The 23,304-nt window shown below is 39.8% G+C and overlaps 1 protein-coding gene across 2 annotated transcripts in view; it reads right to left on the minus strand.

Moving 5' to 3' along the window:
* Positions 1-23,304, minus strand: part of SCFD2 (sec1 family domain containing 2) — a 399,921-nt gene that overhangs the window by 365,485 nt on the left and 11,132 nt on the right. For both annotated transcript variants that reach the window (XM_060655043.3, XM_060655042.3), the window contains exon 2: positions 20,183-20,351. In XM_060655043.3, coding sequence (XP_060511026.2) covers positions 20,183-20,351 — 169 coding nt within the window. The remainder of the gene's footprint in view (positions 1-20,182; positions 20,352-23,304) is intronic.

Genomic DNA, 23,304 nt, shown 5'->3' on the forward strand with positions numbered 1-23,304 from the left:
ACATAACCTTACTCTGAAAGGAGCTAGAAAAAGAACAACAAATGAAGCCTAAACACAGCAGAAGAAGGGAAATAATAAATATTAGAGCAGAAATAAATGATACAAAGGGGTGCCTGGGTGGCTCAGTCAGTTGTGTGTCCTACTTCAGCTCAGGTCATGATCTCACGGTCTGTGGGTTCGAGCCCCACATCGGGCTCTGTGCTGACAGCTCAGAGCCTGGAGCCTGCTTCCGATCCTGTGTCTCCTTCTCTCTCTGCTCCTCCCCCACTCTCACTTTGTCTCACTCTGGCTCTCAAAAATAAATAAATGTAAAAAAAATTTTTTTAAAGAAATAAATGATATAGAAACTAAAAAAACAATAGAACAGATTAATGAATCCAGGAGCTGGTTTTTGAAAAAATTAATAAAATTGATAAACCCCTACCCAGACTTCTCAAACTGTTCCAAAAAATTGAAATAGAAGGAAAACTTCTAAATTCATTCTATGAGGCCAGCATTACCCTGATTCTAAAAGTAGATAAAGACTCCACTAAAAAAGAGAACTATAGGCCAGTATCCCTGATGAACATGGATGTAAAAATTCTCAATACTAGAAAATCAAAACCAAAAATTCATTAAAAAAAAATCATTCACCACAATCAAGCGGGATTTATTCCTGGGATGTGGGGGTGGTTCAATATTTGCAAATCAATCAACATGGTACATCACATTAATAAAAGAAAGGATAAGAACCAGATGATCCTTTCAATCGATGCAGAAAAAGCATTTGACAAAGTTCAACATCCATTCATGATAAAAACCCTCAACAAAGTAGGGTTAGAAGGGACATAATTCTAAATAATAAAGGCCAGAGACAAAAAAAAATCCACCGGTAATACCATCCTCAATGGGGAAAACCTGAGAGCTTTTTCTCTATGGTCAAGAATAAGTCAGGGATGTCCACTCTCACCACTGTTATTTAACATAGTACTGGAAGTCCTAGCCACAGCAATCAGACAACAAAAAGAAATAAAAGGCATCCAAATTGGCAAGGAAGAAGTCAAACTTTCACTATTTGCAGATGACATGATACTCTGAATGGAAAACCCAAAAGATTCCACCAAAACGTTGCTAAAATTGATAACACAATTTCGGTAAAGTTGCAGCATGTAAAACCAACATGCAGAAATCTGTTGTATTTCTATACACTAATAATGAAGCAACAGAAACACAAATTGGGGAATCAATCCCATTTATAATTGTGCCTTAAACCATAAGCTGCCTAGGAATAAATCTAACCAAAGAGGTAAAAGACCTGTACTCTGAAAACTATAGAACACTATGAAAGAAACTGAAGACACAAAGAAATGGAAGACACAGAGAAATGGAAAAACATTCCATGCTCATGGATAGCAAGAACATTGTTAAAATGTCTATACTACCCAAAGCAATCTACAGATTTAATGCAATTCTTATCAAAATACCACCAGCATCTTTCACAGAGCTAGAACAAACAATCCTAAAATTTATATGGAACCACAAATGACTCTGAATAGTCAAAGCAATCTTGAAAAAGCAAAGCAAAGCAAAGCAAAGCTGGAGGCATCACAATTCCAGACTTCAAGTTCTATTACAAAGCTGTTGTGATCAAGACAATATGGTACTGGCACAAAAACAGACACACAGATCAACAGATCAGAAGAGAAAACAAAACCCAGAAATGAACCCACAACTATATGGTCCATTAATCTTCAACAAAGCAGGATAGAATAGCCAATGGAAAAAAAGACAGTCTCTTCAACAAATGGTATTGGGAAAACTGGACAGCAACATGCAAAAGAATGAAACTGGACCACTTTTTTCACCATACACAAAAATAAATTCAAAATGGATGAAAGACCTAAATGTAAGACAGAAAACCATCAAAATCCTAGGTGAGAAAACAGGCAGCAATCTCTTTGACCTTGGCCACAGCAACTTCTTACTAGACATGACTCAGGCAAGGGAAACAAAAGCAAAAATGAACTATTGGGACTTCATCAAGATAAAAAGCTTCTGCACAGCAAAGGAAACAATCAACAAAACTAAAACGCAGCCAATGGAATGAGAAAAGATATTTGCAAATGACACATCTGATAAAGTGTTAGTATCGAAAATATATGAAGAAGTTATAAAATCCAACACCCAAAAACAAATAATTCAATTTGAAAATGGGCAGAAGACATGAATAGACATTTTTCCAAAGAAGATACATAAATGGCCAACAGATACATAAAAAGATGCTCAACCTCACTCATCATCAGGGAAATACAAATCAAAACTACAATGAGGTATCACCTCACAACAGTCAGAATGGCTAAAATTAACAACACAGACTGGCGAGGATGTGGAGAAAGGGGAACACTTTTGTACTATTGGTGGGAATGAAAACTGGTGCAGCCACTCTGGAAAACAGCATGAAAGTTCCTCGAAAAGTTAAAAATAGAACTACCCTGTGACCCAGCAATTGTACTAGTAGGTATTTACCCAAAGGATACAAAAATAATTCAAAGGGATACATGCACCCTGATGTTTATAGGAGAATTATCAACAATAGCCAAATTATGGAAAGAGGCCAAATGTCCACTGACTGATGAATGGAAAAAGAAGATGTGGTATACATATATACATATATGTATACACACACACACACACACATATGTACACACACACACAGACATATATACGTATTACTCAGCCATAAAAAAGAATAAAGTATTGCTATTTGCAATCATGTGGATGGAGCTAGAGAGTATTATGCTAAGCAAAATAAGTCAGTCAGAGAAAGACAAATACCATATGATTTCACTCATACGTGGAGTTTAAGAATCAAAACAAGTGAACATAGTGGGGAACAAAAAGAGAGAGGCAAACTAAGAAACAGACTCTTAACTACAGAAGAGTTACTGGGGTTACTGGGGTCTGGAGGGGAGGTGGGTGGGGGACAGTTGAAATAAGTGATGGGAATTAAGGAGAACAGTTGTGATAAGCACTGCGTATTGTATGTAAATGATAAATCACAATTCTATACCTGAAACTAATATTACATTGTATGTTAACTATAGTTTAAAAACTTAGAAAGAACAAAAAATCTATAGTTTTGAATTAATTATACTATTATATGTAATATGATCAGCTATACAAACACATAAAGAGGAAAATATAGTACTTGGTTACTTGTCAAAAAAAAAGGATATGCAGATGGAACGTAAGTACAGGAAAAGATGTTTAACATAATTAGCCATTAGGGAAAAGCAAATTAACAACATAAGTTATCTCTGAACAACTAGTCCTTTCCTTAGGATGGAATGTTCCAGTCCTAGATATCCACAAGACTTATAATTTACTTCCTTGAAGTCTCTGCTTGAAAGACACCTCCCAAAGATCTTTTCTGTCTCCTCCATACACCTCCTCACCACCCCAAATCCCTAGTCACTCTTGATTCCCTTATCTTGCTTTATTTGCTTCAGAGCACTTATTCCTGACTGACATTATATATCCACTTATCTGTTTGTTGTCTCCCCCATTAGAAAAAAATTCCATGAGGATCTTGTCTTTATCAAGTGCCTGTCACACAGTAGTCAATTAATAAATACTGCAAATAAATTACAACACACATTTACATGCTCGGAGGGTTTACTTCCATATTTTCACCCATGATGAGCTTCCTAAATTTTCACCCCACTGAACTTTCTGGATTTCAGATCTCTCCTGCCTTGGACCCCCACAATGCCTTCTTTATTGCTAAAACCATCTCATTCTTCAGATTTTCTTCTTCCTAAAACAAAGGAAACTAGCCTTACCCTGTTGATCCCAATCACCCTACCACCAGTCATTATCCCAGTGTGACACAGTTATTAGAAGGCAGACGTAAAAGGATACAAAATACAGATTTGAAGGGGTACATGCACCCCAATGTTTACAGCAGCACTATCAACAATAGCTAAACTATGGAGAAAGCCCAAATGTCTATCGGGTGATGAACAGATAAAGATGTGGTATACAGGGGCACCTGGGTGGCTCAGTCAGTTAAGCATCTGACTGCTGACTTCAGCTCAGGTCATGTCACAGTTCATGAGTTCGAGCCCCACATCAGGCTCTGAGCTGACCGTGTGGGCCCTCCTTGGGATTCTGTTTCCCCCTCTATCTGTCCCTCCCCCACTCACATGCACGCGCTCTCTCTCTCTGTCTCTCAAAAATAAATATTTGTTAAAAATATGTCACACACACACACACACACACACACACACACACACACACACGGAATATTAGTCAGCCATCAAAAATAATGAAATCTTGTCATTTGCAATGCGTGGATGGAGCTAGAATGTATTATGCTAAGTGAAATAAGTCAATCAGAGAAAGACAAATATCATATGGTTTCACTCATATGTGGAATTTAAGAAACAAAACAAATGAACATATGGGGGGGGGGGTGGAGGGAAGAGAAGAAAGGGAACCAAACCACAAGTGACTCTAAATGACAGAGAACAAACAGAGTTGATGGAGGGAAGTGGGTAGGAGATGGGCTAGATGGGTGATGGGTATTAAGGAAGGCACTTGTGATGAGCATCGGGTGTTGTCTGTAAGTGATGAATCACTGAATTCTATTTCTGAAACCAATATTGCATTGTATGTTAACTAACTAAAATTTAAATTAAAAAAAGAAAGAAACAAAGCAAGCAAGCAAGCAAGCAAGCAAAGGAGTCCTCAGGCAAAAATACCAGCAGGTAATAGGGGAGAAAAGCTGTAGCCACAAATATGGGACAATTCTGCCATGCTACTGAAGACATTCTAGTCTATAAAACCAAAGATTTAGAAGCACCCCAATAAAGGCTGTGGCTGGTTAACTCACAAGGAGTTAGATTTTTGGACTTGTTGACTTTTACTTGTCAGAGTTAACATCAACCTAATTAGGAACTTGTCATTCAAATGTAATGAGTCTTTCCATTCCTCCTTTTCTGTTGTAGCTAACTTCAGAGAATTCTTAGCTTTTTCTAAAGGAGCCATAGTTTCCATTTAAATTATGGATCCCAAACCCACAATGACCCAGAGTTCAGTGTTCTCACAACACAGAGACCACAAACCATTTTAAATTTTTCAATATGAAAAAGATTCTGGAGATTGCCTGCACATTCCTTAAGTAACAAATACCATGACAGAGTTGCAATATGTGAGCAATTATAGAAAAAAGAGTTTCTACCTTCAAACCCTCTTCTCTTAATATACATTAAAAAAAGAATTCTAAAAAAAAAAAAATCTAACTATTAAATTAAATCTTTATCAAGAAATAGAAGTTAACTATCTCTGGCATATTAAACTATTTAACTATTTGTTAGAAGACACATTTATCCCCTCATTTTCAGAAAAGAGCCCTGCTTTATTTCACCCCACCATCCACAAATCATTCATTAATTCTTTTTTCTAAACCTGTAACTGAGACCACATGACCTTCAGAATTCCCCTAAAAAAGTTAAATATAGCAAGCTGCATGCTGAGAAGAGGTAGGCCTTCCTCCTACTCAAACTGCAGTGTTTATTTGAACAGGTTTGGTTTTTGTTGTTGTTGTTGTTGTTGTTGTTGTTGTTGTTGTTAAGTTGGCTCAATGCACTTCCCAGTCGACAGAGCCAGCCAGGTGCCCCGAATGGTTTTGGTTTTTTTAATGTTTATTTAGAGAGAGACACCAAGCAGTCTCCACGCCCAGCACAGAGCTGGGCATGGGGCTCAACCCACGACAGTGAGATTGTGGCCTGAGCAGAAATCAAGAGTCAGATACTTAACCGACTAACCCACCCAGGTGCCCCCCGAAACAGTTTTATTCTTAATTTTTTTTTTTTTTACATTTATTTATTTTTGAGAAACAGAGTGAGACAAAGCGTGAGCTAGGGAGGGGCAGAGAGAGAAGGAGATGCAGAATCTGAAGCAGGCTCCAGGCTCTGAGCAAGCGGTCAGCACAGAGCCTGATGTGGGGCTCGAACTCACAAACGGTGAGATCATGACCTGAGCCGATGTCGGACGCTCACCCACTGAGCCATCCAGGCGCCCCATGAAACAGTTTTTTTAATGTCACTTGTTTTTTGGTACAGGCTGAGGAGATGGCCACAGCCTGGACCAGTGGCAAGGTCATTCACAACACTGCTATGTGATCACACATCCCCTTTGTAATAGGTCAGCTTATAAGATATCAGAAAGCTTATTGTATATAAGTTCAGCTTAAACTCACCTTTCATGAATAATTGAGATAAAAGGCTTATGTAGTTCCCTATTAGGGTTATCGGAAATTACTAACCGCCCTCTCTGGCTTCTGTGACCGCGCCTGCTTGCTAAATAGATAACTTAGGATGCAAAAAAAGCTCCCCCACCCCTTCTACCAAGATCTGGCCTAGGCAAGACCAACATGTAAAAAGTCACATACTTATTGCCCTACGGCATCTCAGGTGTCTAACTATGATTGGTCATGTTAAACCCTCTTAGGACAAAGACCTTTAAATTGATAGGTTCCTGCCAAAACTAACGTCTGTGTGTCACAATATAATTGGCTACCATGAAATGCTGTAAATTGTAATTGGTTAACCAAATAATGACGTATTCTGACTCGCTAAAATCCAGGTAAGCTGACTGCTACCTTTGTTCGGGGCCATTCTCTGCACTTTTCTCCTTAAGATCAGGAGGTCAGGTTTGGCCTGGCTGTGAATAAAATCTTGCCTCACTTCTATTTGGCATCTGGTGGTTTTTCCGACAGCACCCTGTTTCACCCTTGGGTGCTGGCTCTCCACATCCACCTTAACACTAAATATACCTTATGTGATGTTCACATCTAAGTTCAGTCATTCTATCTATAGGTGAATTTAAAATCAGAGGTAGTACTGGGGCGCCTGGGTGGCTCAGTCGGTTGAACAACGGACTTTGGCTCAGGTCATGATCTCACAGTTTGTGAGTTCGAGCCCTGCGTTGGGCTCTGTGCTGAGCGCTCAGAGCCTGGAGCCTGCTTCAGATTCTGTGTCTCCCTCTCTCTCTGCCCCTCCCCCACTCGTGTTCTGTCTTAGAAATAAATAAACATTAAAATTTTTTTTTTTTTTTAAATCAGAGGTAGTACTTCTGGTTCTGCCCTAGGAAAAATTACCTTTCTTTCCTCTGAAAATGTTGTATCTAATAGGAATATTTAATTGGCATTTGGAAACCCAGGAAGGAAGAGAAAGATGTATGACTCTTAAGAGGTGATTTAACAATTGTTTTTGACTTTGTGGGTGTAGTGACTTTGACATATATCATCATCAGGTTACCTAACAGTGTAAAAGTTAACAAAAACACGGGCTTATCGTTGTTTAAGTTGAAACCACTGTGGCATTTGTCTCTTATCTATAAGATCTATTCCATGTATTTCATTGCTGTGTAGTCTTAGGAAAAAAAACTTCCACCTCCAAAATAAAAACACAGAAGCTGGACTTAAAATATTGCTTTTTATAAACTAGGATACCCACTCTTTATGAATTTATTGGTTTATGTATTCATTCAAGTAAGCATATATCAGAGTCATGATATAGTAGAAAAGAAATGTGCCTTGAAGTTAAAAAATAATTTTATTAAATGACGTGATTCAATCACTTAGGGAAAGTTTGGCTTAGGGCAAGTTACTTAAGTCTCTTTCTCAAAACTTCTATAAAAATAAAAAAAGAATAATATCCACCTTGTAGAGTTGCTTTTAGAGTTGTCAAGAGGAAAACCAGAGGCCCAAAATGGCATCACTCAGGTTGAGGCCCTAAGTTGGTAAATGAAGACTTCATACCTAACGTAAACGCAGTTCCAACAGCCTAGAAATGTAACCTTTCACTAGTCAATGTGGAAATCTGGTCAGCACTAGGAAATTTACTGGTAAACCCTTCCTGTTCCCCTTAGGAGGGAGACCTTGTCCAAAACAATGGATTCTTTGCTAACAGTGTCCTTTTTTCCATTCTCTTTGTACTTTTAAAACCTTTCCTTTTCTATAGCCCTTTGGAGCTCCCCTCTACTTGCTAGGTTGAGGCCTCCCAGTTCATGAATACATTAATAAAGTCCATAGTTCTTTAAAATTTACTCATTTGAAATTGTGTTATTTAACAGAATTAAGTTAAATGATGCATTTTAAAACACCTAGCATAATGCCTGACAAAATTCAGGCATTTGGTGCTGTCTTCTTTCCTTCTCACTGACCTAGACAATGAGGTACATTTGGAAAGAAGCACCAAGAAGAAGCTTAATGGAAGAAATAAGATAGATTAGATAGATACCAATCAACAACGCTAGACAGTGACTTAAGTGCTGAAGTCAAGTGGATATGGCTTCTCATGGATTTATGTCATTACCTTAAAACTTGGTCTCAAATTGATTATGAAGATTTATTCAGTCATTTATTCATCCTTTTATTCAGTTTCCTAGAACCTCTTAAGAGTTCCAGGCACAGTTACTACCTTCAGGGAATTTACAATCTGGTAGGAGAGACAGACATGTAACCAATAATCACAGTGCAGCGTTTGGGCATTTTAATAGAAGTTTTAAAAGAAAGGAGGGTTTGTTGGGGAGGGAAGACAATGGGGAAGAAGCATTTTAGAGGTTCCAAGGTAGGAAGCAGCTACTTTCCTTCCTGGGAGCACAAAATCCCACCTTAAGTTGTTTAAGGTGGTTAAGAAGCAAATCTAGCTTTTACGTAAATCTAATTTCTATTTATTTTTAATAGGAGATACATGCACAGGATTGAAAACTCAGAGCACACACTGATACAGGTAGTCAGACGTCTCCCTCCTTCCTCCATCTTTATTCACTTCCCTAACTTCTCAGTGTGCCCCCAGCCTGCAGCATCGCCCTGCAGAGGAAGACGATGTCATCAGTTCCTTCTACATTTTCCAGATATATTTAGTGCATCAAAAGCAAATATGAATATATTTCACCATTTTTTTGCAAACAGGCATGCTACGCCTCGCTTCTTTCATTGGAAAGATGTCACTGAGCCCACTGCTCATCAGTATATCAACAACTTCTTAGTTCTTCATTCTCTTTTAATAGCTGAATATTATTCCATCACAGGTGTCCCACGATTTACTGAACTGAGGGCGCAGTCATTTCACATCGCGACCACAAATTAGTGATTAGTGAATATAACATATCATTCTACATGTATGCAGATACATCTACGAAAGAAGTCCCACAGGTAGAATTATGGGGCCAATTTTGTGATGGCTTCCTAACACAATGAGAGCATTTCAAACATTCAATAATTAGAGTCTATACATCTGCAAATTAATCTCATCTGTGCTCAGGTTTGGCTTCACCCTCTCTTAGTTCAGCGGCCTCGCTCCACGCATGGATCCTGCCTGTATCACTTCAACATATATCCCTTGAGTGCCAAGTGTTGTTCTAGGCACCAAGGACATCACAGTGAGTAATGAATAACACAGACAAATCTCCCTCCTCTCAGGGAACTCTCTAGCGGGGAGTTTTCTCTCCAGCTCTCTAGGGAAGGAAGATACAAAACTACAACATAATTAAGTTTATTAGAAAGGGCTGAGGAGAAACACAGTAAAATAGGGAAGGGAAACAGGAGTGCTAAGATGAAAGAAAGACCTGATGGCATATGAGGAGCTTTGGGAGAAGTGGACACTGGACCAAGCAGCAACGTGGGTGCTGGGTTAGGCCAGAATCAGAACAAGCACAGACATAGCAAATGCAGCTGGGGATCGGCTGAAGGACATAAGGAACTGAAAGAGTAACAGCCTAGGGAGAGTGGAGCTGGGGCCGAGAATAGATACCCATTTCGTAAGAGAAACATAAGAACAGAAAAGATTCTGCCTCCTTTTATAAAATATCCCACGTGATCCAGGGACCCACGGACAAGGACTAGAAAGCCAAGTTATGATGAATTTCAGTTATCAATTTCTCGTTTGCATTGGCAGCAACTTTAATTGCTATGATTATAAACAGCCTTTTATAAAAATTATATTAGCAGTAAATTTTGATTATCAAGGATTATATCGTAGTTGCAGACTTGCTTTCTAAAGATCATTCCATTGCAGGCACATTATTTATTGCCAGGCACCCATCTGTTTTCATTTTACTACTAACTTCTTTATCCTCACACTCATTTCTCTGAGAAGTTCCAGGGGGTGGTGCAGGAGGTAGTAGTGGTTTGTTATTATCTTGATGGAAGTGTAGTATATACGACAGAAGCTGTAATTTATTTCAATTCCTCTTTTGCAAAGATATTAATCAGCACAGTTCTCTCAGTATCCCCAAAATTATAAAGAAACCACCATTTTTTTCTGTATTGCTTCAAACCTTTATTTCTTATAATTTTCTCACCACCTATCTCTTTACCGTATGCAATCTAACTCCTACTCTTACTATTTCACCAAACCTGCTCTCATGAACACTTTCTTCTTTATTCAGATCCTTCTAAAACTCATCACTGCCTTTGACATTTATGACCACACTCTCATACTTGGATGGTACTCAAAGCTCATATTCCATGACAACACTCAGTCACAGTCAAATAAGAGGAAAAGGCACCCGGTGAAAATAAAGACCAGGTTGTGGGGGAAATACAGATTTGAATGAATTTAGTTGTAGGTGCTCAGAAGCAGAGCTAAGTTACAATAAGGGCTCAGGAAGCATTTTTATTTTAGTTTAGTTTAGTTTAGTTTATTTTTAAATACATGAAATTTATTGTCAAATTGGTTTCCATACAACACGCAGTGCTCATCCCAAAAGATGCCCTCTTCAATACCCAACCTTATGCATGTTGCTGTCCTCCCCTCCCTCCCACCCGCCATCAACCCTCAGTTTGTTCTCATTTTTTAAGAGTCTCTTATGCTTTGGCTCACTCCCATTCTAACCTCTCTCTCTTTTTTTTTTTTTTCCCTTCCCTTCCCCCCATGGGTTCTTGTTAAGTTTCTCAGGATCCACTTAAGAGTGAAAACATGATATCTGTCTTTCTCTGTATGGCTTATTTCACTTAGCATAACACTCTCCAGTTCCATCCACGTTGCTACAAAGGGCCATATTTCATTCTTTCTCATTGCCACGTAGTACTCCATTGTGTATATAAACCACAATTTCTTTATCCACTCATCAGTTGATGGACATTTAGGCTCTTTCCATAATTTGGCTATTGTTGAGAGTGCTGCTATAAACATTGGGGTACAGGTGCCCCTACGCATCAGCACTCCTGTATCCCTTGGGTAAATTCCCAGCAGTGCTACTGCTGGGTCATAGGGTAGATCTATTTTTAATTTTTTGAGGAACCTCCACACTGTTTTCCAGAGTGGCTGCAACAGTTTGCATTCCCACCAACAGTGCAAGAGGGTTCCCATTTCTCCACATCCTCTCCAGCATCTATAGTCTCCTGATTTGTTCATTCTGGCCACTCTGACTGGCGTGAGGTGATATCTGAGTGTGGTTTTGATTTGTATTTCCCTGATGAGGAGCGACGTCGAGCATCTTTTCATGTGCCTGTTGGCCACCCAGATGTCTTCTTTAGAGAAGTGTCTATTCATGTTTTCTGCCCATTTCTTCACTGGATTATTTGTTTTTCGGGTGTGGAGTTTGGTGAGCTCTTTACAGATTTTGGATACTAGCTCTTTGTCCGATATGTCATTTGCAAATATCTTTTCCCATTCCATTGGTTGCCTTTTAGTTTTGTTGGTTGTTTCCTTTGCTGTGCAGAAGTTTTTTATCTTCATGAGGTCCCAATAGTTCATTTTTGATTCTAATTCCCTTGCCTTTGGGGATGTGTCAAGTAAGAAATTGCTACGGCTGAGGTCAGAGAGGTCTTTTCCTGTTTTCTCCTCTAGGGTTTTGATGGTTTCCTGTCTCACATTCAGGTCCTTTATCCATTTTGAGTTTATTTTTGTGAATGGTGTGAGAAAGTGGTCTAGTTTCAATCTTCTGCATGTTGCTGTCCAGTTCTCCCAGCACCATTTGTTAAAGAGACCGTCTTTTTTCCATTGGATGTTCTTTCCTGCTTTGTCAAAGATTAGTTGGCCATTCGTTTGTGGGTCTAGTTCTGGGGTTTCTATTCTATTCCATTGGTCTATGTGTCTGTTTTTGTGCCAATACCATGCTGTCTTGATGATTACAGCTTTGTAGTAGAGGCTAAAGTCTGGGAATGTGATGCCTCCTGCTTTGGTCTTCTTCAAAATTACTTTGGCTATTCGGGGCCTTTTGTGGTTCCATATGAATTTTAGGATTGCTTGTTCTAGCTTCGAGAAGAATGCTGGTGCAATTTTGATTGGGATTGCATTGAATGTGTAGATAGCTTTGGGTAGTATTGACATTTTGACAATATTTATTCTTCCAACCCATGAGCACGGAATGTTTTTCCATTTCTTTATATCTTCTTCAATTTCCTTCATAAGCTTTCTATAGTTTCCAGCATACAGATCTTTGACATCTTTGGTTAGATTTATTCCTAGGTATTTTATGTTTCTTGGTGCAATTGTGAATGGGATCAGTTTCTTTATTTGTCTTTCTCCTGCTTCATTATTAGTGTATAAGAATGCAACTGATTTCTATACATTGATTTTGTATCCTGTGACTTTGCTGAATTCATGTATCATTTCTAGCAGACTTTTGGTGGAGTCTATTGGATTTTCCATGTTAATATCATGTCATCTGCAAAAAGTGAAAGCTTAATTTCATCTTTGCCAATTTTGATGCCTTTGATTTCCTTTTGTTGTCTGATTGCTGATGCTAGAACTTCCAACACTATGTTAAACAACAGCGGTGAGAGTGGACCTCCCTGGCGTGTTCCTGATCTCAGGGAAAAAGCTCTCAGTTTTTCCCCATTGAGGATGATGTTAGCTGTGGGCTTTTCATAAAAGGCTTGTATGATCTTTAAGTATGTTCCTTCTATCCTGACTTTCTCGAGGGTTTTTGTTAAGAAAGGTTGCTGAATTTTGTCAAAGGCCTTTTCTGCATCGATTGACAGGATCATATGGTTCTTATCTTTTCTTTTATTAATGTGATGTATCACGTTGATTGATTTGCAAATATTGAACCAGCCCTGCAACCCAGGAATGAATCCCGCTTGATCATGGTGAATAATTCTTTTTATATGCCATTGAATTCGATTTGCTAGTATCTTATTGAGAATTTTTGCATCCATATTCATCAGGGATATTGGCCTGTAGTTCTCTTTTTTTACTGGGTCTCTGTCTGGTTTAGGAGTCAAAGTAATACTGGCTTCATAGAATGAGTCTGGAAGTTTTCCTTCCCTTTCTATTTCTTGGAATAGCTTGAGAAGGGTAGGTATTATCTTTGCTTTAAACGTCTGGTAGAACTCCCCTGGGAAGCCATCTGGTGCTGGATTCTTATTTGTTGGGAGATTTTTGATAACCGATTCAATTTCTTCACTGGTTATGGGTCTGTTCAAGCTTTCTATTTCCTCCTGATTGACTTTTGGAAGAGTGTGGGTGTTTAGCAATTTGTCCATTTCTTCCAGGTTGTCCAGTTTGTTGGCACATAGTTTTTCATAGTATTCCCTGATAATTGCTTGTATCTCTGAGGGATTGGTTGTAATCATTCCATTTTCATTCATGATTTTATCTATTTGGGTCATCTCCCTTTTCTTTTTGAGAAGCCTGGCTAGAGATTTATCAATTTTGTTTATTTTTTCAAAAAACCAACTCTTTGTTTCGTTGATCTGCTCTACAGTTTTTTTGGTTTCTATATTGTTTATTTCTCCTCTAATCTTTATTATTTCTCTTCTTCTGCTGGGTTTAGGCAGTCTTTGCTGTTCTGCTTCTATTTCCTTTAGATGTGCTGTTAGATTTTGTATTTGGGATTTTTCTTGTTTCTTGAGATAGGCCTGGACTGCAATGTATTTTCCTCTCAGGACTGCCTTTGCTGCATCCCAAAGCGTTCGGATTGTTGTATTTTCATTTTCATTTGTTTCCATATATTTTTTAATTTCTTCTCTAATTGACCTGGGTGACCCATTCATTCTTTAGTATGGTGTTCTTTAACCTCCATGCTTTTGGAGATTTTCCAGACTTTTTCCTGTGGTTGATTTCAAGCTTCATAGCATTGTGGTCTGAAAGTATGCATGGTATGATCTCAATTCTTGTATACTTATGAAGGGCTGTTTTGTGACCCAGAATGTGATCTATCTTGGAGAACGTTCCATGTGCACTCGAAAAGAAAGTATATTCTGTTGCTTTGGGATGCAGAGTTCTAAATATATCTGTCAAGTCCATCTGATCCAATCTATCATTCAGGCCCCTTGTTTCTTTATTGACCGTGTGTCTAGATGATCTATCCATTGCTGTGAGTGGGGTGTTAAAGTCCCCTGCAATGACCACATTCTTATCAATAAGGTTGCTTATGTTTGTAATTGTTTAATATATTTGGGGGCTCCTGTATTCGGCACATAGACATTTATAATTGTTAGTTCTTCTTGATGGATAGACCCTGTAATTATTATATAATGCCCTTCTTCATCTCTTGTTACAGCCTTTAATTTAAAGTCTAGTTTGTCTGATATAAGTATGGCTACTCCAGCTCTCTTTTGACTTCCAGTAGCATGATAAATAGTTCTCCATCCCCTCACTTTCAGTCTGAAGGTGTCCTCAGGTCTAAAATGAGTCTCTTGTAGACAGCAAATAGATGGGTCTTGTTTTTTTATCCATTCTGATACCCTATGTCTTTTGGTTGGCGCATTTAGTCCATTTACATTCAGTGTTATTATAGAAAGATATGGGTTTAGAGTCATTGTGATGTCTGTATGTTTTATGCTTGTAGCGATGTCTCTGGTACTTTGTCTCACAGGATCCCCCTTAGGATCTCTTGTAGGCCTGGTTTAGTGGTGATGAATTCCTTCAGTTTTTGTTTGTTTGGGAAGACCTTTATGTCTCCTTCTATTCTAAATGACAGATTTGCTGGATAAAGGATTCTCAGCTGCATATTTTTTTCTGTTCATCACATTGAAGATTTCCTGCCATTCCTTTCTGGCCTGCCAAGTTTCAGTAGAGAGATCCATCACGAGACTTATTGGTCTCCCTTTATATGTTAGAGCACGTTTATCTCTAGCTGCTTTCAGAATTTTCTCTTTATCCTTGTATTTTGCCAGTTTCACTATGATATGTCGTGCAGACAATCGATTCAAGTTACATCCGAAGGGAGTTCTCTGTGCCTCTTGGATTTCAATGCCTTTTTCCTTCCCCAGATCAGGGAAGTTCTCAGCTATTATTTCTTCAAGTACACATTCAGCACCTTTCCCTCTCTCTTCCTCCTGTGGAATACTAATTATGCGTAGATTATTTCTCTTTAGTGCATCACTTAGTTCTCTAACTTTCCCCTATACTCCTGGATTTTTTTATCTCTCTTTTTCTCAGCTTCCTCTTTTTCCATAATTTTATCTTCTAGTTCACCTATTCTCTCCTCTGCCTCTTCAATCCGAGCTGTGGTTGTCTCCATTTTATTTTGCAGCTCATTTATAGCATTTTTTAGCTCCTCCTGGCTGTTCCTTAGTCCCTTGATCTCTGTAGCAATAGATTCTCTGCTGTCCTCTATACTGTTTTCAAGCCCAGCGATTAATTTTATGACTATTATTCTAAATTCACTTTCTGCTATATTGTTTAAATCCTTTTTGATCAGTTCGTTAGCTGTCGTTATTTCCTGGAGATTCTTTTGAGGGGAATTCTTCGTTTCGTCATTTTGGATAGTCCCTGGAGTGGTGCAGAACTGCAGGGCACTCCCCCTGTGCTGTCTTGAATAACTTGGGTTGGTGGGTGGGGCCGCAGTCAGACCTGATGTCTGCCCCCAGCCCACCGCTGGGGCCACAGTCAGACTGGTGTGTACCTTCTCTTCCCCTCTCCTAAGAGCGGGATTCACTGTGGGGTGGCGTGGCCCGTCTGGGCTACTTGCACACTGCCAGGCTTGTGGTGCTGGGGATCTGGCATATTAGCTGGGGTGGATCGGCAAGGTGCACAGGGGCAGGAGGGGCAGGCTCAGCTCGCTTTTCCCTTGGAGATCCACTTCGGGAGGGGCCCTGTGGCACCGGGAGGGAGTCAGATCTGGAGGGTGGATCTGCAGAAGCACAGCGTTGGGTGTTTGCGCGGTGCAAGCAAGTTACCTGGCAGGAACTGGTTCCTTTTGGGATTTTGGCTGGGGGATGGGCGAGGGAGATGGCGCTGGCGAGCGCCTTTGTTCCCCGCCAAGCTGAGCTCTGTCGCTGTCTGGGGCTCAACAACTCTCCCTCTGGTTGTCCTCCAGCCCTCCCGCTCTCCGAGCAGAGCTGTTAACTTATAACCTTCCAGATGTTAAGTCCCGCTTGCTGTCTGAACACACTCCATCCGGCCCCTCTGCTTTTGCCAGCCAGACTCAGGGGCTCTGCTTTGCCAGTGGGCTGCCCCTCTGCCCCGGCTCCATCCCGCCAGTCCATGTAGCGTGCACCGCCTCTCCGCCATTCCTACCCTCTTCCGTGGGCTTCTCGTCTATGCTTGGCTCCAGAGAATCTGTTCTGCTAGTCTTCTGGTGGTTTTCTGGGTTATTTAGGCAGGTGTGGGTGGAATCTAAGTGATCAGCAGAACACAGTGAGCCCAGCATCCTCCTACACCGCCATCTTCCTCTGGAACCATTTTTATTTTAAAGCCAAGAGCCTTAGTTGGTTAAGCGTCCAACTTTGGCTGAGGTCATGATCTCATGGTTCATGAGTTCGAGACCTGTGTCGCGCTCTCTGCTGTAAGTAGAAAGCCTGCTTTGAATCCTCTGTCCCCCTCTCTCTCTGCCCCTCCCTGGTTCTCTTTCTCTCTCAAAAATAAATAAATGTTTTTTTAAAAACGCTTTAAAACCAAGAGGCTTGGAAGTCATTTAGGCCAACACCATCATTTTATAGATGAAATAATGAGGTCCAAAAAAATACATCAGTCAGGATGCCTTTGGTTGCAAGTTACAGAAAACAGAGACTCAATTTGGCATAAACAATAAGGAAGTACACTCTCCTACATAATATGAAGTCCAGACACGGCATCCCATCCCTGCTTTTCTCGGCAACATTGGGGTCACGCCACCTTCCACGTGTTAGCGTCAACTTCAGGTTGTCAGCAGAATGCCTCAACAGTTTCAGGACTTACATCAGAGTCCTAGGAGTTGGGGGAGGAGTGGGAGGAGGAGGGGAAAGCATGTCTCTTTCTCGAGTCTCTTATCAGAAGCAAAGAAACCTGACCGAGAAGCCCTAAGAAGACTTTCTCTCTTGCCACCTCCCCATTTCTCAGCAAGGGAAATGGGGTTCTAAGACTGGTTTGGTCTAAGCCTTGGACTAAGCTTGAGATAGAATGAGTGCCGAGGAGTCAAGGGTAAATAAATTGTCCGTAATCACAACATAACTTTCAGATCTAAGAGATTCTTACGTTTGTCCTATGACACTTGTCAGAAATTTGATTTCTTCCTGCTCATTAATGATGGATTCGCCTCTTCTCTTTCCTCGCAAACTTCTCTGGGCTGCTCACTTGATCTTTTTGTAGTTATTTTAGGCTTCTGTGGAGGCAGCACAGGGTAATGGCAAGCACTGACTTCAGAGCTGGACTGCTGGGGTTCCAATATAGTCCCCACCACTTCTAACTGCGTGTGTCACCCTAGGATGTTCCTAATCTGTAAAAGGGGATGGTAGTAGAACCCACCTCCAGAGAGGCTGTGAGAATTAGACAGTCGCTACATATAAAGGGATCAGAACAATGCCTGTTACCCAGGAAGTCCCATATAAGTGTGTGCTATTAATATTCAACGGCATCTACTGCTTCTGCTAGCCTATAGCCCTTTCCCCTTCTTTCGATAAATGTTTCCATTTTCCTTTGAAGAACGACCCTTCCACCGTGCCACATACAATGTTGGCATAATTCTCAGCCAGTGTGAACCGCTCCCAGTCCCGCGCTGAGCAAGGGGTGGGCACAAGGTCCAAGGGAGGTCAATCTCACCTTTTCCCTTGGAATCTGAATCTTAAACAGAATGACTCATGACAAAACAGTTAAAGGTCAGTCTCTCTGATGTCAAGGCACTGAAGAGGCTTTTTCCAAGTTCTAGACCCCCTGCAACTCCTTTTCTGCTCAAATTAGCCAAAATGGATTATATTCTTAGTGTAACTGCTATGTTGAATGAATAGGACTCTCCAAATTAAATCATCAAGTAACTTGATTTTTGTTTCTGTCTCTTTAAATCTACTCGTGAGCCTAGCTCCTCTCTGGCCCCTGCATAGGCAGCCCAGATGTCAAGACTGTGGCTCTGAAGCCAAACATTCTGGGCTCAAAATTCTAGCTCCACCTCCTGCTAATGATGTTACTCAAGGTCTCTTTGCCTCTATTTCCTTACTTGTAAAATGGGGAAATAACAACACCGACCTCACTAGGTTATTATAAAAGCTAAATGACTTCCCAAAATACCCAGAAGTGCACTTGGCGCATGGTAAGTCCTGGAAAATATTAATGCTGATGGCACTGGTGGTCCGCTGACACTGTCTGCCTTCCTCACACCCACATCAGGCCCTGACCGTTGTCGTTCCTGAACCTATGCTCACGTTAGCCCTTCTCTTTCTCTAAATTCTTCAAGACATAATTAAGTCAAACTAAACCACTTCCACAAGGTCCACATGGATCTACAAAGATCCGTGTGGATCTACAAATACTTGGTAGTATTTACAGTCTGTAACAGACACCTGAGTCTTGAGTTCACATAATTTCTATTGTTTTTTTTTTTTTAATTGAGCCTGTGTGTAAAAATGACTACCCCAACGGGGCGCCTGGGTGGCTCAGTTGGTTGAGCGTCCGACTTCAGCTCAGGTCACGATCTCGCGGTCCGCGAGTTTGAGCCCCGCGTCAGGCTCTGGGCTGATGGCTCAGAGCCTGGAGCCTGCTTCCGATTCTGTGTCTCCCTCTCTCTCTGCCCCTCCCCCGTTCATGCTGTCTCTCTCTATCTCAAAAATAAATAAACGTAAAAAAAAAAAATTAAAAAAAAAAAAATGACTACCCCAACAAGGAACGTATCCCCTAAAGGCAAGGATGATATTTTATGTTATTTTATGTTATTCCTATTACTTACTTCAGACAAGGCTCATAGTAAGTTCTTAATGAGCAACTTTTGAATAGGCCCTATGACCAGCTAAAAACATTTCCAATCACAATTTCTTCTGGATTTATATAGCTGCAAGCCCACAGGCTTACGTGTTAGTATACGCACTGCCAAAGCAGGCATGTGGCCTATGTTTTTTAAGTATACAAAAAGGCAGGGTATAGAACTTTCTGTTTTTTCCCACACTAGCCTATACACACCAGGCATCCAATAAATGTTATTAATTATCTAAAAAAAAAAAAAAAAAGCTGAAAACTTCAGGAGCTGAAAATTAATTCCAGATATGATAGGAAATTCCAAATGTATCTGTTACTGTTAAGATTTCAAACAATAATGCACAAGATCCTCTTTTTTAAAAATATTAAAAACAGAGAAATAAGGGAAACAGATTCGCAGACACTTTTTCACCTTCTAGTACCTTTTTTTTTTTCTCATAGGAATTATTGAAGGTCAAAGTAGAGGAGGTAAAACTACTGTTAACCTTTGATTGTCATGTTTCTAGAGAAATGTTTTTTTTTGTTTTTGAAACGCTGCATAACATAAAGTACACCATCTTCTATTACTGATTTCTCTCAGCATGTGAAAAACATACACAGGAGTAGAAACTTCTGTCATTGATGTCCGAGAGCATATTGTTGACATGCGTAAACATGGCGCCGTTTCACAGCTTTGTGGGCTATTATCGAGTCCTGTGAAAAAGTCCACTGGGAAAAAGAAATTGAGTAAGGCTGGACTCATTTCCAAGTGAAACTGCCTGTGGAATGGAGATGTACAAATTGATTCACTTAACCTATCCTCAGAACAAACTTCAGTTATATCCAAATGACACCTCTGTAAATGATACCTCCATAGTTTTTGCCTTAGTGTTGTTTAATGGATATGGTTATTTCAAGGTTAGAGGAAAAAATGCTTTTTTCTCAAGGCTATCCGCTATGAGTTTTTCAACCAGTCCAATTCTTCATTGTTTCCTTCCTACAAAAACAGTTGGTCTCAGCGAAAAAGAAAGGGGAAGAGAGAGAAGGATGAGGGAAAACAAACAAACAAACAAACAAACAACAATCCCTGTTTATCTTACTTGGGTTGTGCAAGACAGCCTGGCGCAACCATACTCTGACTCTTGTCTTCATTCTGGAGTGCCGTAAGCTCTACCATGTTAACCATCACATCGTTGGTGTGGCCCGGGAGCTGGGGAAGCACTGAAATGATCTTCTCTACCAAGTTGTCTCCATGATGTCCAGTTGCTCCTGTTTAAGCAGACAACAAAATATAAACTCACAAAAATATAAACTCACAAAATGGAGAACATAAACTCACAAAACTCAAAAAAAGCTGTATTAATGCTCTATAATGGCCCTTCCATCAATAACACACACACACACACACGCACACATATATATACACACATACATATATATGCTTTCTGTCACATAAATCACAAGCCTAGCATTTTGCCCTCCATAAGACTAATCAAGCTCACAATTACCTAGTCAACCCATGCCTTGTGTTTTGGACTTAAGGCTCCATGAGGGCAGGTACTGTGTCTTCTCTGGCTACTACTATATTCCTAGCAGCTAGCACAGTGCCGATATACAGTAGGTATCAATAGGTATTTAATATATAAATAAATAATCAGCATATATTCAGCCAAGAAAATAGTGTCATTGGATGATACTATTGTAAGATTTTAGAGCCAAACTTTATGTTACTGATGAAAACTTCACAACGCAGAGGGCTTAGAGACCTGACCAAGAATAGCAAATCTCCCCTCTGCCAGAACCTTATCTTCATAATGGCAACTCTTTATCTAGTTCACCCTGTACCCAGCATGTCTAGCAGGCAACGTGGCAGCTAGCAGGCTCTCGCTAAATATTTCTTAGATCACGGGAAAACTAAATGAATGAATGATAACAGTTTGTAACGATACAAGCATTTGTAAAGTGCTTTCTGCGTACAACACACGGTTCTAGGTACTTCACATCCATTAACTCTTTCAATAACAAATAACTGAGGACCTCAAATTGAAATTCAAGACTAATGAGACAGTGTAATATTTTTTCCATGAAACCAAGTTATCTTTCCAAAAGCCATCATTGGTTGGGTGACCTCCTTCCAACAAGGGGTAGGACTTGGCAAGTCTTGTTTTGATCCCACCCGTTCTAAATCAGTCAACTTCTTGTTTCCTAATGTCTCTCTGTCTCTACCTCTATCTGTTCTTCTTGCCACATCACATTAATTGGACAGAACTAGGTAGAAAACAACAAATCAAGAATCCAAGGAATCCTCGTCACCATTACCACCATCTTCATCACAATAGCTAATATTTACTGAGAGCCTGTGATGAACCAGGTATTAGGTTTCATACCATACATTTATTATCCACTTAATTCTTACAATAACTCTAATAGATGGGTATTATGCTCATGTACAGAGTAGAAGATTTAGCTTAAGTAACTTGCTCAGGAATATGTAACTTGCAAGATACAGAGCAAGAATTCAAACTCAAGAGGCAGAAACCACCAAAACCACACTATTAACAACAAAAACAACAACAAAAACAGGTCCATAAAAATGACTTAAGACAGAGCCAACATGAGTGCTTCTAAGGTGACTTCTAATGGTAAAGAGGAAAGAGGTCTTGTACCATCTGTAGAATATTCATTTATTAGGCTTAGAAGGAACCATATCTTATTTATGCCATCTAGGTTTATGGTTGTCCCCTTAGCACTCAGACTTACAAGCTGCTCACTTAATTCTTGCTGAGGGCCACCTGGGTGACTCAGTCGGTTAAGCGTCCGACTTTGGCTCAGGTCATGATCTCACAGTTCATGGGTTCAAGCCCCACATCGGGTTCTGTGCTGACAACTCAGAGCCTGGAGCCTGCTTCAGATTCAGGGTCTCCCTCTCTGTCTGCCCCTCCCACACTCACACTCTGTCTCTCTCTAAAAAAAAAATGAATAAACATTAAAAAAAATTTTTTTTAATAATAAATTCTTGCTGAATGAATGCCTAGTGAGTATAAATGTCCTGAGATCCAAATGGGGGTCAGAGGTCATTAAGTGAATTATATCTTTAAGTCTGGAATGGAGATACTAGGATTACCTCATAGCATCATGAATTTCTCTCTCCACTAGTTCCCTCATCACTCACTAAAAATTTTTGAAAATATCCACTCATCATTAAAATAGTATTTCTTTGAACTTGGTGCCCCAAATCTGAACCCTGCACCAAGCTATTCTTATTTTTCAACTGCTATTTGTTGACACATGGCACGCACAAGTGGTATACATATGCTGCCATTCTTCCCCAATTTCTTAAGCCTCTACAGTCTGGCTGCTTCTCACTCCTCCCCTACGCCAAACTCAGGGGTCTTTGTTAAGTTTTACATTAAACCCTCTGCAAATTGTTAACTAATCCATCCCTCTTGAAACTCTCCAAATATGAGAAGTCACAATACAACATACTTATTTTTCCTCAAGTTTTAAACCTGATAGTTATTTCTACAGAGCCAAAGTATCATTCATACGCTTAAAATTATTATGTCTTAACATCTTAAACATTCAAAGGAGGGAGGGATGCCTGGGTGGCTCAATGGGTTAAGCATCTGACTCTTGATTTTGGCTCAGGGCATGATCTCATGGTTTGGTTTGTGAGATCAGGTCCCAAATTGGGCCTGGGATGATAACACCTAGACTGCTTGGGATTCTCTCTCTCCCTTTCTCTCTGCCTCTTCCCCACTTGTATGCTCTCTCTCTCTCTCTCTCTCTCTCAAAATAAATAGATAAAACATTTAAAAATAAGAAAAAGTAAAGGAATAGAATAGAATTTTTTTTACAATTATGGTATATATATTGAAGCAGTTCTCAAATTATGATTTTTATTTTCTTCTAATTATAGCCTCTAAACTTCCCATGGTGAATATACGTTCCTATTGTAAAAAGAATAAAAAATATGTTGTTACACACACACACACACACACACACACGCACACACGCACACCCCAACATTTTAACAAGGTTATCTTTGGATAGTAGGATATTTTGGTTAATATAAACTGTACCTAAACATCATTTTTTCCTAATATTTTCTAGAAGGAGCACATGAGACTTACCTAACCGGAAAAATAATTTACATTCTATCAGTTACTGTTTCTACTATTATATCAGAGAATTAATAAAATGTTAAATTTACACAGACATA

This window comes from Panthera onca, chromosome B1, assembly GCF_046562875.1.
Source record: "Panthera onca isolate mPanOnc1 chromosome B1, mPanOnc1 haplotype 2, whole genome shotgun sequence".
Taxonomy (NCBI): domain Eukaryota; kingdom Metazoa; phylum Chordata; class Mammalia; order Carnivora; family Felidae; genus Panthera; species Panthera onca.